The 16,377-nt window shown below is 38.7% G+C and overlaps 1 protein-coding gene across 1 annotated transcript in view; it reads right to left on the bottom strand.

Moving 5' to 3' along the window:
- The window catches only part of SPTA1 (spectrin alpha, erythrocytic 1), a 75,894-nt gene that overhangs the window by 32,335 nt on the left and 27,182 nt on the right, over window positions 1–16,377 (bottom strand). Inside the window, exons 19-31 of the mRNA XM_003258671.4 lie at window positions 14,211–14,428; window positions 13,296–13,388; window positions 11,356–11,493; window positions 10,018–10,169; window positions 9,211–9,397; window positions 8,092–8,193; window positions 6,581–6,672; window positions 5,233–5,377; window positions 4,264–4,445; window positions 2,202–2,301; window positions 1,895–2,092; window positions 960–1,103; window positions 26–129 (exon numbers count right to left, since the gene is read on the bottom strand). Of these exons, the coding sequence (XP_003258719.2) occupies window positions 26–129; window positions 960–1,103; window positions 1,895–2,092; window positions 2,202–2,301; window positions 4,264–4,445; window positions 5,233–5,377; window positions 6,581–6,672; window positions 8,092–8,193; window positions 9,211–9,397; window positions 10,018–10,169; window positions 11,356–11,493; window positions 13,296–13,388; window positions 14,211–14,428 (1,855 nt within the window). The remainder of the gene's footprint in view (window positions 1–25; window positions 130–959; window positions 1,104–1,894; window positions 2,093–2,201; window positions 2,302–4,263; window positions 4,446–5,232; window positions 5,378–6,580; window positions 6,673–8,091; window positions 8,194–9,210; window positions 9,398–10,017; window positions 10,170–11,355; window positions 11,494–13,295; window positions 13,389–14,210; window positions 14,429–16,377) is intronic.

Below are 16,377 nucleotides of genomic sequence, written 5' to 3'. Positions count from 1 at the left end.
CATAAAACAATCACTCAGGCCTGACCTGTCTAATACACGTTGGAGCCGAGTAGCAATCTCTTCTTTGGCATAGTGTTCATCGGCAATGAGGCGCTCAGCAAAATGTTTTAGGTCAGTGATCTTCCCTTCCTAAATAAAGGAAAAGGAAAGAGCCCAGATGCCTGGAGATTAGGCCCTTGGTGCAATCCCAGACTCCCTCCTAGAAAAGAATAAAGGTATTCTTTGTGGAATCAGAAGATATACTCAGGGTCAAACAATAAATGCCTTACAGGGAGGCGGGTTTCAACTTAATAGGAGAAGAAACATCTAATAATGGGCTACTTGTGTGGTACTGAGTTCCCTAAAGAACAGACACTTCTCATGACCATTGTAGAGGGTGAATCCTGTATTGAGTGAGATGATGAAATGACTATTTCATCAATCCTAAAAGTCAGAGTTTAGAATGCTGGATTTAAAGTAAGAGAGTCCACTTCTGCCTGTGACTTGGGTGAAACAATGTCAAGTGTCAGGCTGCCCTGCCTGCCTCAGTTTTTCTGTAAGAAGCAAACAAGAATCAGGGCTGGGCACAGTGGCTCACTCCTGTAATCTCAGCACTTTGGGAGGCCGAGGTGGGTAGATCACTTGAGGTCAGGAGTTCGAGACCAGCCTGGCTAACATGGTGAAATCCCGTTTCTGCTAAAAGTACAAAAATTAGCTGGGCCTGGTGGTGAGTGTCTGTAATCCCAGCTACTCAGGAGGCTGAGGCAGGAGAATCACTTGAACCCGGGAGGCAGAGTTCGCAGTCAGCCAAGATCACGCCACTGCACTCCAGCCTGGGTGACAGAATGAGACTCCATCTCAAAAAAAAAAAAAAAAAGTAAATCAAAATGTTTGTAAATTATAAAACCAGACAAATGTATAGGATTTCTGTTATTATTACTATGGATTATTATTTTAACTCCTTTACTAGTCATTATTACCTGGGCAGTGATTGCTTTGTCCAAATCATCCCGTTTCTTCATTAAGGCCTCCAGACTGTCTAAGGAACCTTTGTCATCTGACCTCAGGGAATTCTCACGTGCCACCATCCAGCTCTCAACTTGATCACAGTTCCCTTGGAACATCTATGAGGAATTAAATGAGAGGGGTATGGTATAGTCCAGGTGGCATGGAAGAAATGATGTTACACCTCTTTCATGATCGTGACACAAAGAGTTTTGCAAGGAGTACTTACCATCTTCCAAGAAACAGTCATGTGACAAATCTTAGCTGTACTGGAATTTTTCCTCTTTTCCAAACATGTACTTTATGTTTATGTATAAGCTACCTCCAATTCCTGGGGTGCTATTTCCTATTTCTTAAACCTTGTTAATACTGGCTGGTCATTTCCTTAAGACTCTGTGAAATGTTATCCTGCAGGGTAGCCTGTGACACAACTGCTGACTTCCCCCAGAAGCTTTAATCACTTCTTGTTCTTTAGCCTCAAAGCACTCGTACATTTTGTTTTATTAATAATCACCTCACTGTACTAGTAAAATCCACCTATATGTCTAATTTCACTATTTAAGAAATAGGAAACTATCTTACTAATCTTCATGGCACTCCGAGCCTCCACAGAGTAGAGTCTCAACAAAAATCAGCCAATCAATTCCTCAATCAATCAACAAATGATAATCAACCCACCTCATGCTCAGGACTGATCACCATCTTGTTTGGCTCTTCTAACAGGAAAGAGCAGAGAATATGACAATGATCGGTATAGAAAGCATAGTACAATGCTAGGTAATTAAGAGATGAGCTCCCTTTGTGTTTATAACATGGAAAGTCTAGTGAACTGAGCCTGTAATGACCATATAAAATTGCATAGAAGAAACAGACTACTGAACCTGCCTAACAATTGGGAAATTTGCTGTACCTGCAACTCCAGGCACTGGTCTAGGATCTTCTTGCGTTGTTCCCAAGCCTTCTCCAAATCATCTCTCTCTAGCCTGACAGCTTGAAGCTTTTTGTCAATTTCAGGGCTAGCATAGTGCCCACTATCTATAAGTTCTGCACCGAAGTCCTCTAAGGCCTGGAAGGTGGGAGCCTCTGCCTCCATGTCAGCACGGTGCTCCTGTGGGAAAAAGGGGGAGGAAATCAGCGAGGCCAACTCCATTGGAAATTTTAAAATTAGTAGAGGTTTCAGGTCAAGTGATCAGTGGCTATGGCTTTTGTAGTTTTACCTGATGTCTCTCCAGCAAGATCTCTATGCCAGTTAAGTCTTCAGCCAGCTCCTGTGATGATACCATGCCACCAATGCTGCTGATCCAATTCTGCAGATCCCTAGATAAATAGACACATTGGAATTGACAAGAAAATCTTGCAACTTGCTACAGTGCTGTTTGTCCTACAGTTTTCCATTCTCTAGAAAACATTTCCAGAATAACATTTTTCATCTGGCTTTATATGCTTTACAGATCTTAGGTTTGCTGTTTTTATTATATCACCTAATGATAACAATCCCTTGTATTTGAAAGCCTCTTCACTTTTATTATATTTTTCAATTCTTGCAGTAATCCTGCAGAGATTCTGGGAATTTTTTGTTTTCATTATGGAGATAAAGAAGTCAACTTAGAAAAGATAATTAATTTGCCTATGTGATATAACTAAAAGCAGACATCTTCAATAGAACCTAGACCTCTGGAATCCTTGACTGTTATATATTTCATTACTTCTGTTGGTTACTGTTCCTTTTAAGTGGTTTCTAGGGTTTGAAGATACATCTTATTACAGGGTCTCAAAGAAATCATGTCTTTCCTCTTACTTTTATTCTCAAGAGAATCTAGCACATATTTTGGCCAACATACACATACACACACAGGCCTCCACACTGTTGATTAAATCAAGGTCTATTTCCCTACCCTTTTAGTAGTCAAGAAGTTAGACAAGCAAAACTAAGGTCTATCTTCTTAAAAGGCAAATTTTAACCATGCATTAACTTTAAAGCATATATGGTGGATAAATTAAGCATCTCATAAAGAATGTCATTACTCTTGTTTGCTCAATAGGAACCCTTAGCTCTAGGAAAGAGAGGTCTTTTCTTTTGTAAATTTATTTATTCAAGCAACTAAGTTTTATTCGGTGCTTACTAAGTTACAAACATTGTGAAAAAGGCATATCTGTGCCTTCTAGGAACTCATACTTTAGGTTAAGAATGCAAAAAAAACAAAACAAAACAAAAAACAAACAAAAAACAGAGCATAGGCACTAATAGCTATTAAAAAACAAAACTGAAAGCAAAAGTATCATATGGGGTAAAATAAGATATTAATGTTGCTCAGGGGTGGGAACACTACTTTGAAATACTGAGGAGTACAGCTTCATAAAGGGAAGGAAGCACCATTGGAATGGGTGTGGGTGCTATTTATTTAAACTGTGTCAAAAACTATAGCTTTCCAGTGCTGAACTGGGGAGGGGATTTCCAAGAGGAACTACAGTCATTTGCCAAAATTTGCCTCCTTTTTTCTTGAAAAGCATTGCACTGAGAGCTACAACTTCCTGGACCCTAAACTCTGATGCTCCTCCCAGCGGACTGATGTGATAGAGCCGAACGTGGGAACTGTTCCACAAACTATGTTTGAGAGTTGAATTTTGGATTGTGATAATGTCTAGACTTTAGTAAGATATTCACAGTTCTCTGGAATTTGGTCCCAATATTTTTAAGTTTATCTCTTACTACTTCTCCTTACTACCCCCTCCCCAAACATGTTCTTATGCTTATTCTTCCTTTCTCATGATTATGTCTTTGTTTGCACAGTTCAGTCTACATGAATTGTTTTCTCTTCTGTTAAAAGTTTGACTGATAAGGTGTAATAAAATGTTACTTTATCTGCAGTGCATCATCTATTCTACCCAACTCTGAATTCGCACTGCTGTTTGTTACAATGTGTGTTTTGGGCCTCATGATGTTCTACCATAGTTATTTGTATTCAACAGAATACTGAATACAGTAGAAGACTGAATACTGAATACAGTAGAAGACTGAATAGTAATGTCTCTTCAGTAGAACAAAAAAGCTTCTACATTATAGAAGCTTACTTAATTGGCCTAGATGGCTTCATACTCTTTCAAACTTTGTATTTTATTGCTTCTAGTTTCAAACCTGAAATTTTTTATGCCTTGCAAGAGGTGAGACTTGAACTTAGTGGTGCTCTCCAAAACCAGCAGTGAACAGCATCTGTACCCAGACTGCTCCTAGACAGTTTACTTAGAGGCCAGACATGGAAATTACCCACCCCACTCTACCTGGCCTTGCTGAGGAACAGATAGAATTTCTGGGCCTCATTTAGGCTCTCCTTACGATCCTTTGTACGCCCCTGCAGGTCTTCCCAGGCCTCATTCAGCTCCATTTTTTGTCTCTGCAGGTCCTCAGTGGCATCTGGATGGGACTCACTGAGCCGCTCTGCTGTCTCCCCCAGTATGATCACCTGGGGAGGTACAATACCTCTGATAGTCAGCCTAGAGACACACCTGAATCTTAGCAAAAGGAGAATCCTGAGTCCCAGTATTCAGCTCCTCAAATAGACATCAGTGATGTACAAGTATGTCATAACACTTTACAGAATAATATCAACCTTTTAGTCCACATAACTCCCTAAGGTAGTTACAATCGGCATTACCATACTTCTTTTTAAAAATAAGAGGGTTGTGGGGAAGAGTGGTTAAGTGACTCTGCTGGTTAGTGGCAACCTCAATTAGGAACCCCAAGGGTCTTGATTCTTCATGCGAGGAGCTTCTTTTTGCTCTGCATGATAATGCCAAGCCTTGAGAGTATCTGACAAGCTCCAGAGTACACTTTTGGGTTGAAACAGAATTAAACAACTCATTCAATTCCTTGCTAAGAAAAACATGCACCATACTCAGATATTGGCCTGATTATCCTGGGTATGGACATTTGCTATTTCTCCTGGGCTACTGGCCTCCCCCTAGCTGCCACAAGATCTGGTCACTTGTAACCCACCAAAGAGGCAAGGGGATATAGGGTGCTCACTCAGACAGCAGGAGTTTAACAAGTTTTTTCCCCATGTTAATGGTCATGGGGCATATCCTTTTCATGGTCTTGCCTTAGGGACAGTGTACAAGAATAAATATGGCACAGGACAAAGAGAAATATAAGAATAAAAGACTGAAAAAGAGAACCAAAGAAGAGGGCATTGGTATAGGGCTAAATATAAGGTGGAAAGTGTTGGAAAAGCTTTGAAGGACCTGTCTCACCTTATCTCCCAGGGGTATGAGGTCCCTTTCAAAGCCCTCATGCCGTCGCTGAAGAGCCTGAACACTGAACAGATCTGAGCCAGGGTCTGCAGCACTGAGGGCCTGGCATTTCTTCTCAATCTGCTCCTTCGTGTCATCTGCATCTCTGGTACACAAGAGAGTAGAGAGTTCAAAAGTAAGGATATGTTCCAGAGGCAGTCTAGTGGGGATCACAAGAAAGTTATCATCACTACCACTCACCACCCTCCCAACACCCCCATCCCAAACAATTATCATCGTTTTTTATGTGCTAGAAACTTGGGCTCATTTAATCTTCACAACTCCAAGAAACATAGTTACTATTACTATTCCCATTATATAGATCAGAAAACTGAGGACTAAAGAGGATAAGTATTTTCTCAAGATTATACCACTGCTGAATGGTGGAGCCTAAGCTTGAACCGGGCCTTCTGACGGCAGTCACATGCTTAACCATCATATTTCCATAGCTTTCTATCTTAAGCGTTCTACACACACAGACCTGTCTGAGTCTGTTTTCCCTTCCCTGCATCATCAAAAATGCATTTATACACAATGAAGGTGTTTGGTTTCTGTTTTGTTTGTTCGTTTACTTGTTTGTATGTGTCTTTGTGTTTCTTAGTTTGAAAATCAAACAAGAAAAATGTTGAATGAGCTGATAGTCAATGTGATGTCTGTTGCCCTGTACTGTCGGCTTCTAGTTCAGAAATGTAATTACTTAAACCTCTTGTTTCAACTTCAAGTTTCTTTCTTTCTGTTTTGATTTTAAAGATAGGGGTCTCACTCTGTTGCAACAATAGGCTGGAGTGCAATGGCGTGATCAAGGCTCACTGTAGCCTCGGCCTCCTGGCTCAAGTGATCCTCCCAGCTCAACCTCCCAAGTAGTTGGGACCATAGGTCTGTGCCACCACACTGGGCTAATTTTTCATTTTTTATTTTTTTGTAGAGACAATGTCTTGCTTTGTTGCCCAGGTTGGTCTACAACTCTCGGCCTAAAGCAATTCTCCTGCCTCGGCCACCCAAAGTGCTGGGATTACAGCTGTGAGCCACTGCACTCAGCCTAAGTTTTATTCATTTTCACGGAAACATATATAGACTACTAATTATGTTCCAAGGCCCAAGCCTAGGCTTTAGAAAATTGAAGCTAGTTGTCTGGGAGTATCCTGTTTGCGAAGTGAGAATTATACTACTAAAAACCCTAATTTTCTATTGGCACATTGTCTCCATCTCAGGAAGAAAGATTATACCATGGTTCCACCATAGTAATAGACTTAGAAGTTTAGTGAGTGGGTTTTAAAGCAGCACTGCTTTTCAGAGTTATAATTATTACCTGTGAAACACTTCAACAGCATGGGCACTGCCCAGCAGCTGCCGCTGTTCATCTGCAAGCCTCTGCAAGGAACCCCAGCGGGCATTCAATTCCTAAAAGGGCAAAAACATCGGACTTGAGACAGAGAAGTAACTCACATGGCTCAGTGGCGTCTGAAGACCAGACAAGATTTAAACCATAGTTGTTTTTATGTTATTTTCTTCAGAAATTGCATAGCTTTGCTTCTTTCTTGGACAGCTTGAGCTTTGGCCTCATTTTTGCCAGTGCAGCAGAGAAAGTGATTTCTTCCCAAACTGGTGTTAAAGGGTGAAACCATCAACTCTGGAGCAGTAATAAGTACTTGCTATTACAAAGACTACACTGTAAACTCCAAAAAATGAGTGGAAAGTGTTGCCTTGGTAGTTAGAAGTGATCACATTTCTCTAAGACAAACAATTCTGTATCCTGAACTGAATAAACCAGGTAGCCTCTTAAAGCCCTACTTTCTATAGGGGGTAAGTACATTGTTCCCTTTCGTATTTCTTCACCTTCTTATCCCATAACAACCACTACAAAAACAGGCAGAAAACTCATCCTCACTGACTTATGGCAATCCAGAGAACTAGACTGAACATTTATTAATGTTCATTAGATCTTTTATGGAATCATAGATCCAGATCTGAATAAGGTCAAGAATGGCCTCTCCTCTATCTCTACTGACCTATATTCTCCTTCTTCAGCACGTTGATCAGAACCTGTGTCTTCCAGTAAACTTTCTTGATCAACCTCTTCCCACTATCATAGCTTCTTTATCTGCACTGTCTTTGCATTCATGTAATTGAGAATTTCTTGTGTGTGTGACAGTGAAAGGGAGGTGAGTATGTGTTGTAATTTAAGAATTTTAGGTCAGTTCAAATGTATATATTCCAAAATTGCAATTCAAATTCAATTATATTACTGGGTGGACATGTAAGGAAAAAACTTTACATTTAATTTGGTATAGCCTGGTACAGAAGATTAAGAGGAGGTTTGAATATTGTAATTTCGATATTGTGCTATCCAATATTTGCTTTTCAGATATAGAAACTGAGGTTTTTGGAAATGAAGAGACTTGTCTGAGGACACACAGTCAGACAAGACTACAGCTATGACATAAATCTAATTTACCTAATGTCCAGTGTAATATTATCTAAACCTCCTAATTCTGCCTCTTAAAGCTACATCTTAATTTCTCCTACCAATACTTTTGTCTCCTTTCCCACCCCATCCAGGAAATGACATATGTGAGGGCATGGAGGACACTCAATATATGTTAACAAATGAGCCTGCTTTAATTAAGTTAATTTAGACAACAAAAATACAGGGACTATTTGGGCTATTGTCTTTGGCCTTTCCTGTAGCTAATTCCATACTGCTGTTACCTTCTGCATGTTCTAGTGGATCTGCGGACTATAAAGTTCCATGTTGAAGTGAAATGAGGATTCCCAAAGCCCAACTTGGTAGTGAGGAGGAATGGAGGGAGCCTTAGTTACCTGACGGATTTGAGCTCCTTCTGGTGTTAGAAGTCCTTCAAATAGTAGATCATCAGCTACCTTGTTGATATCCCTTAGCCGAGGCTCATTGGTCTTCAAATCCTGAATGGGAAAATTCATCCCAAGCAGTGTAAATCCCCTCATCAAGAATCTACCATACTTACCTGTCCATCTCTGCCCCTACTTGGCTAAATAGCAAAACATTGCTAACATCACCGTAATACACACCAGGCTCCTCTCCTGCAATCCACCACTGAGAAGAGTATCCTTAAAGATCTTGACAACTAGTGGCTGTCCAAAATTTGTCAAGATAACTATTATTTATCTGCAGTATGAAGCATAGCCATTTTTCTAGATTTCTTAAAATCTCCCCTGGATTAAGTTACACCATTAGAGGGATTGATACCTGAGCTGTGTAACACCCTTTTCTACCAGTACAAACTCCAGCTTTAAAGATTTCTTTAATTGAGTTATTATCTGCCTATATTATGAGATATTGTAAGAAACAGCTCTAGCGAGTGCTCTCTCTCTCTCTCTCTCTCTCTGTGTATGTGTGTGTGTGTGTATGTGTATGTGTTAAATCCCGTGTGGAAGATATGAAAAGAAAAAGAAAGAAAAGAAGGAATGTACACTCACTGCTAGTTAAGATAATGGAAAAAATCTAAGGGAAGAAAGAATGTTGAAAGGGTTTTAGGTAGGCAAAAAATTAGAAATTGTTTGTCAAGTCAGGTTCTTCCTTTTTCCACCCCAAACTCTGCCCCATAATTAAACTTTACACATGGTACAACAATACCTTATCCCAACCTGGGCACTGGAAACAAAGTATAGAATAGGGCAAGTTGTGAAGAATTCAGGAAGACCAGCACTCCAGGGAGGATTTTGGAGTGGCAGGCACTGAAGGCTGCAGTTAGGGTAACTAGTTTTCTCTGCATTTCCCTTCCAATTATTAACAACTACAATACCTAGATGGAAATCTCAGCCACAGAGTCGCCAATAGCTTTGGGGAGAATATTTAACAAGTGTGAAATAAATTAAAAGATCATGTAGGATACGCTGTGGGATAAAAGGAAACAATGGCAACCTTCAAAAAGGTGTCTGGAGAAGGTTCCTCTTTCTCACCTTTTGGAACTCATCAAACTTCTTCTGCAGCTCCCAAACATCATCTAGTTCCACTCCAGTGTTTTCTGCCTTTTTCTCTTGAATCCATTCGAGCATGTCTCCTGCCTCATAGGCCAATAAAAATTCGTTATAACGTTGCAATAGACGACGTCTGCGTTCTTCTGCCCGATCCAAGAGGGAGCGGTATCTGGATGGAGAATTGGGAAAAGTGGAATAAAAGAAGGAGAAAATACAGAAGAGTAGAGGCTGAGTGACAAACATAGAGAAAAAAGGAACAAAAATGAAAGGGAAAACAAATCAAAAGCAAAAGAATAGTAGAAGAGAGGAGGAAATAAACATAGAAGGAAAACAGCCTTGGGGGCAAGAAGATAAACACATAGTATTGCATTTAAAAATAGTAAAAATGCCAGTGACCCAATGGGATGACTGGCAACACTCCTTTCCTATTTCATAAAAGTGACATTTTTACATGGTAACTGACAACTAAATATGAAAAGCCTGGCATAGTAAACAAAGTTCATATAGATGTCAGGAGACTTTAATAACCTTGAAAGAATGTGGGGCAGAGAATCAGAAGGGCTCTGTGCAGTGTCTGACCTCAGGAAATTGATGAAATGATTCTGGGGTTGCCTTTCCTCAAAAAGAAACTGAAACATTTAAAAGATTCTAGGTTTACTTTCAATTCTTAAAATCTTCAAATTTTCTGTGGCATCTCAAATTTAACAGATGCAGGGTCATGAGAAGAAATGTCTTCTGCCAAAAATGTCTGGCCAAATACTGTTCAGTTCTCCAGGCTCCAGAACTTACTGGTTCTCAATCTGCTCCTGGCGCTGGGTGATGTTGCCTGGCTCTTCTCGTCGCCGCTGTGGGAGCATCGGGAACTCATCGTGGGCCAGTCTTCTGACATAGACAGCTGGGACAAAGCCCTGATGATCATCAGCTTCCACCTTCCACCAGTCCTGAAGGGAGAGCAGATCCCCACTCCTTCATTAATTCTTGGAAAAGCAACAAACGGGAGAGACTTCAACACTAAGTCTCTTGACCCAGGCACAGGTTAATGGCAAAGACAAGCTAACCATGTCTAATGAGTGGCACATAATTTTCATATATGACCAAGAAATGAAACGAAGAATTGCATAGACAAGCCCCTGAAATCAAGTAATTTGATACCTGATGTTAGACCCTTAACTTCGGAGAGGTTTTCAAACACCCAAGACAGCTCTTTTAATGATGGGGCACTTTGTTCATGAGGAATTTACAAAAAACACATAGAGCCAGGATCTAGCTGGATTTCTTGGTAGCGGAGCGTCTGTGTAAGAGGATATTGCACAAAAATGTCTTCTCTCCTACTCTTCTTGCAGAGGTCTGAAAAATGTGAATTGCTCTGACATTCATATACCTGAGTGTTATTTTATTTCTTTATTTTTGAACTGTTGCCACATCTACCAAAACTCTGAGGTTAATTTCCTCAAAAAATAATGAAGAGCCTAGACAAAGAAAAAAGGGACTGGCACACATTATTTGATAATGAAACATCTGCCGCTCCAAACATTTACTTGCCTTTGGAATAACTATAGCCCAAACTATTTTCTTTTCTTCTTAAGAATTTTTGTAGATGAATTAGGTATCAGAGTATAAAAAATTACTTCAGTTTTTATGAAAAATATATTTAAAAATCTCAACCAATATTTTATCACTGTTCTCCCAGGCACAAGATCTAAAGAAAATCAAGTCGACAAAAGACTCATCTTTTAGTAGGCTCCTTCTAACCCCAGACATTGTTATTTTATCACTAGAAATATTGGCACAGAAGAGGAACAAGCAAAGAGGAAGAAAGAAAGAGACAGCTTAGCCCTTTAAATATATTATAGAATTTCCACTCATACTTTCTATATCTTTGGGCTAATTATATAACTTCAATTCTTTATGATTTTAACTGCAACACTGGGATTATAATTCCAAAAGATATGTGTAGGGTCCTGTAAAATATCTACAGGAAAAATACTGCTTAATCAGTTATAGTTATCCAAGAAATAAAATAATAAAATAAATGTTAGATGGTAAAAATATGAACATCTGGCAGGATTGGGAGAGATGGTTCTGAAAGAGCCACTTTTTGATGGAAAGATTAGAAGGAAAAGTCACCTTATTGATGGAACTGAGCAGCGTTAAGACATCACCTTTCTTCATGGTGACTTCTCGGGGGCTGCGGGCCTGGAAGTCATATAAAGCCATGACTCTTTGTTCTCCAGCAGCTCCCTCCACTGGTGCAGCCTGTTGTTGCTGAACAAAAACAGGAAGCAGGTGTCAGTTGCACACTGGAAATATCTCCCTGTACAGCTTACCAGGGGTGAGCAGTCCTTTAGGCTTCCCAGGAGAAAAGAGCCTCTGGCTGGAACCTCTTACTTGGCTGCAGAGATTAAAGTATGTGGTCTTCAGAGAGACTGCTCCATTCTGACACTTATCGGGGACAGGCAGGTTGGGAACTATAAACCCAAAGCAAGGAAGCAAATACATAATTTGTCAGAAACGTATTAAATGCTCTAAGCTATCAGTTCTTAAAATGGGAGGAGTACATTTTAAGAATTGTACTCCCTTAAGAAGGTCCAAAAGGATTATACACATCAACATTTCAGAAAATTGTTTGAGAAAGTGAAAAGACCCGCTGTCTGTCATCACCTCCAGTGATAACTCTTCCCACACTTTCTGGCCTTCAAGTTACTATATCAGCAGCTCCGGACCTTCTATTTGAGATATGAGTGATCAATAGCACAGGAAAGGCCACAGAATTTTAAACATTGAGAACATTAACTGAGATCATTAAAAATAGCTTGTGTCTCTGTTTAGTAAGCAGCCTGCATTCTAAGGTAGAATTTTCTCTGATTTTTACTTTCTGCCAATTTCATGTCTCTGAGAAATCAAGCAAAACATACCCCTCTTCCTAAGGAATGACCCACCCCTTCCTCAGGTTGGAGTTGAATATGCACCTCTGCCGATAGAGCCCTCTGATGTCATCTCCTTTAGGTAACATGTTTCCTCGTACCACACAATGTATAAATCCTTCTTTTCTTGTTTAGGCACCCACTGTGCAGAGCCTGGTGAAGGCACAGTATAGGAGTTCTGTAAATGTACACTGATTTGACAGACTGAGTCTATGTCTTTTGTTTACTCTGAATGTGTGGATTAACAACCTCTCATTAGAAAGAATTCCTTGAAGGCAAGAAGTGTGTCTCTTTTTTTCTACCGCTACATACAGTAGACATTGTTATAACATTTATTTGATTCCAGTTCAATTAATCTTCATGACACCCAGTTTTGCCTTGTACCTGAGCCATTCTCATATTCTCAACCAATTGCATCTTCCATTCTCACATTCTTAACCAATTGCATTTTCCACAAAACTTGATTGTTTTGTGCCTCAGTGCATTTGCTCTAGTGGTTTATTGACTAGAAAAACCCTTATCCTCTTTCTCTGCACAGTAAACTACCCATCTGTCTTTCCTTAATAATTCAGATCCGGTGGTTTCCCTTAGCTTACGAAAATTTTCCTATTTTCCAGTACTGTTATTTCAAGATAACACAAGAGTTCTTTCTTTGAGACTCTTTGTCCTGTTCATACATCTATTATATGCACTTACTGTTAAACATCTGGCCTCCTAATAGACTGTAATTTTCCTGCAAATCAGGATTTTTTATTCATACTTACATATAGTAGACATTTAATAAGTTTTGGCATTAAAAATTAAGAAACAAAAGAAGGGAATAAAGAAGAAAGATAAGAAAGAGAGATATAAATGAAGAAAAGTAAGAAAGAAAGAAGGGTAGAAATATAAAAGGAAGGAAAGAGGAAAGCCAAAAATACATCAGTGAAGACATGATACCATTTATCAAAAACTTCTTTTGGACAAAGTCTCCTTTGGACTAAATTGTGGATGCTACATTTCCTGCATACAAGGGTCATAGAACTTAGCGTTTTCTTTGTCATTGTTTTTGGGGCTGTAGAAAGTAAAAAATCAGCAATAAAGACAATTTCTTTTTCTCTTTGGTGGGAAGTGTGAATCCTGTCATCACTAAGTTAGTCTTACCTGGCAGGCATTTGCCTGATTCCGTAGAGCTTTCATACTGTCTCCAAATGAATTGAGATCTAATAGAAAGGCCTCATGCTTCTTTAGAAGAGCCTGCATTTATTGATGGAAGATCGTCAGAATGAATATAGGAGGAACACTATTATTTCAACTACTATTATTTTGGGTTATGCCATTTGTCTTAAATCCTGGTAAAAGCTACTTTCCATCTATTATAAAGTTCTTTTTAATCCTAAATTTGCAAGCATGAAGGAAATAGGAGTTAATAAATTATAATTTCAATATGTTTACTAAAATCAAAATTAATTCAAACTTGCAAAAGTGTTTTTATCAACACTGAAAAAGGGGATGAAAAGAGGATGCTGTTGATACTGTTACTTTATAGGATAAATATTAGCGTAACTTAAAATATGCATACCAATTATTTCTAGTGCCAAAGGTTTGTGAAATACTATACCAGCTTCCTATAGGACAATGTGCAAAACAAATAAATGGATAAAAAGTGTGATTATAACCTTTGCGGTTCTTCTTGCCCCAACATATCTGTCCAATTTTATTTTAATCAAGTAATTAAGGTGTCTCTATCTTAAAACCATGATTAATTTATATATGCTCAAGGTTACTCTGGAAAGTTTAGGATGAGATTATGACTATGACTCTGATCACACTTTCTTGATTTAGATAATCTCTAAAGAATATATGAATCTCTATGAGATGAGAAAAATGTAGCACATCTTTTGGGATTCCTGTCAACTCTGAGGGAGTCTCAGCAGATGAAGGCCAAAGGCGACCACTCTGGAAACCCCAAATAATCTGGCAGAATCTGTAGCTGTCCCACAACCTAAGCAAACCCTAAATTGATAATTTGGTTGCATTTGTTGAGGATTCACAATGTTAAACCCACCCCCACCTTACCCCAGCTACTTCTTCATCAACCCCATAGTTAGTATTATCTACGATAGGCTCCTTCTCTTTGATCCATGTTTCTGCTTCATGCAGGTCAGCCAGGTACTGCTGGAACTGGACATTGGCTTCAAGATCATTTTGTCGCCTAGCAGCTCGAGCACGGAGAGACTCCATATTCTGGTTCAAACTCTTGACCCTAGAGGCCACATCTTCTGCAGCAAAGTGTCCTATGGAGTAATTATAGAAAAGATGAGTATGATCCTCATGAGTGTTTACCATACTCTAATCCTTTTGGTACCTTGGAAAAGAGAAAGGAAGTGATAAAAATGGTATCTTATTTAGTCAACGTTATATTTTTCTTGAGTTACCTGGGAATTGAAATATCCTAAGTGAGATTAAGTAACAAAAGGTACTAATGGGAGATATGCATGTGGTGGTGAATGGGTTGGTATTGTCTGACAAATACAGACTTGAAAACAGAATACTAATGTGTGGGTGATTGAGAGTTCCAAAATCATGTCTTCTTTACATGAAGCAGAAAAATCAGCTGATTTCCATTTCTTCCCATAAAGGAGTTATTATTATGAGAGTTGCTCTTCCACCCTAAACAACTAGAAAACAGGAAAAGCTGTAAGATAAAATGATTTTCAGACAATGGAGAGAGGACTGTGATTCCTGAGAGAAGGGAAATAAATGAGATATGTTCTATAATTGCCAAGCTTATGCCTCAGGAGGTTTCTGGGCTATAGGCCTGGGGAACTAACCCAAATAGAACCACCAGTCACACTGAATTGAGGACACAGAGATCAACATTTGGGAAAGACAAGAGAACTAGAACTTGTGAGGTTGAGTGTCAAAGACAAGGGTGTTACAGAGAGATAGAACTTTTCAGAGAAGTTCCCTAGAGTATTTGTCTGATTGCTCATATGCACACATGTATAAGGAAATCCTGGAGGGTGACAAAAGAGTGACTTAAAAGCAGTGGCCAAACAACTTCTAGGCCTCAATTAAGAATGAAAATAGTTAACATTCCACCCATCAAAGTGGAAAAATATTGTAATATATGAGATAGGGTCCTCAGAAGAGTAACATATCTCAATATTATGCTCGTCTCTAAATCAGTCCCCAAATAAACCCTGCCCCAGGAGTACCACAACAAAACAGATCCAAGAAGCTCAACAATCACCGAGCTGAAGAAACAAGGAAAACCCCATCAAGTTATAACATAATCAAATTGTTTAATACCAGTGATAAAGAGAAAAGCTTTAAAACAATTAGAGGGGGAGAAAAAGACATATTACATACAGAGGAGCAAAGATCATGATGACAGCAGACTTCTTATCAGAAGCTTGCAAAGTCAGAAGACAAGGCAGTACATCTTTAAAATACTGGGAGAAAGAAGTTGTCAACCGAGAATTTCATATGTAGTGAAAATATATTTCAAAAAGGAAGGTAGAATGAAGACCTTTAGATGAACAAAAGTCTAGAGAATGTATGGATAGAAGACCTGCAGTATAAGGAATGTTAGATGAAGTTCTTCAAGCAGAAGAAAAATAATACAAATGAAAAAATTAACCTAAAGAAAGAAATGAAGAACACTGGAAATGGGAAATATGAGGGTGAATTTTTTCTCATTTAATAATCTCATTCAAAACCGGTTGACTACCAAAGCAAAAATAATGATGTTGAATTATAGGGTTTATAACATGTAAAAATTTAAAATATGTGACACCAATAGCACAAGGGTGAAAACAAATGGAAGTATCAATTTAAGAATCTTATATTAAACATGAAATGCATAATATTATTTGAAATTGTGCTTTTGGGATCCCTTTGCAATTTTAAAAATTACTAAGGATGCAAAATATCTTTTGCTTATATAGTTAGACTGATTAATAGTTCCCATATCAGAAATCAAAACAAGAAGCTTTGAAAGAAAAGAATGTACAAGTATATACTCCATTAGACAGAACAGTGACATCATCACCCATCTGTAGGCTCTGGAAAACTCCATTCTATGCTTATAAAAGAATAAGTCTGTAAAAGAAAATAATAGCTTAGCATTATTATGAAAATATTTTAACTTTGTGAATCCACTAAAAGTGTGCCAGAGACCGTAAAAGGACTCCAAATCACAATGGCAAAATCACTGTGCTATAATAAACATACACACACA

The sequence above is a fragment of the Nomascus leucogenys genome, chromosome 12 (genome assembly GCF_006542625.1).
Source record: "Nomascus leucogenys isolate Asia chromosome 12, Asia_NLE_v1, whole genome shotgun sequence".
Classification (NCBI taxonomy): domain Eukaryota; kingdom Metazoa; phylum Chordata; class Mammalia; order Primates; family Hylobatidae; genus Nomascus; species Nomascus leucogenys.
Note: the sequence above shows the minus strand (reverse complement) of the source record. Positions and strands in the feature narration are given on the sequence as shown.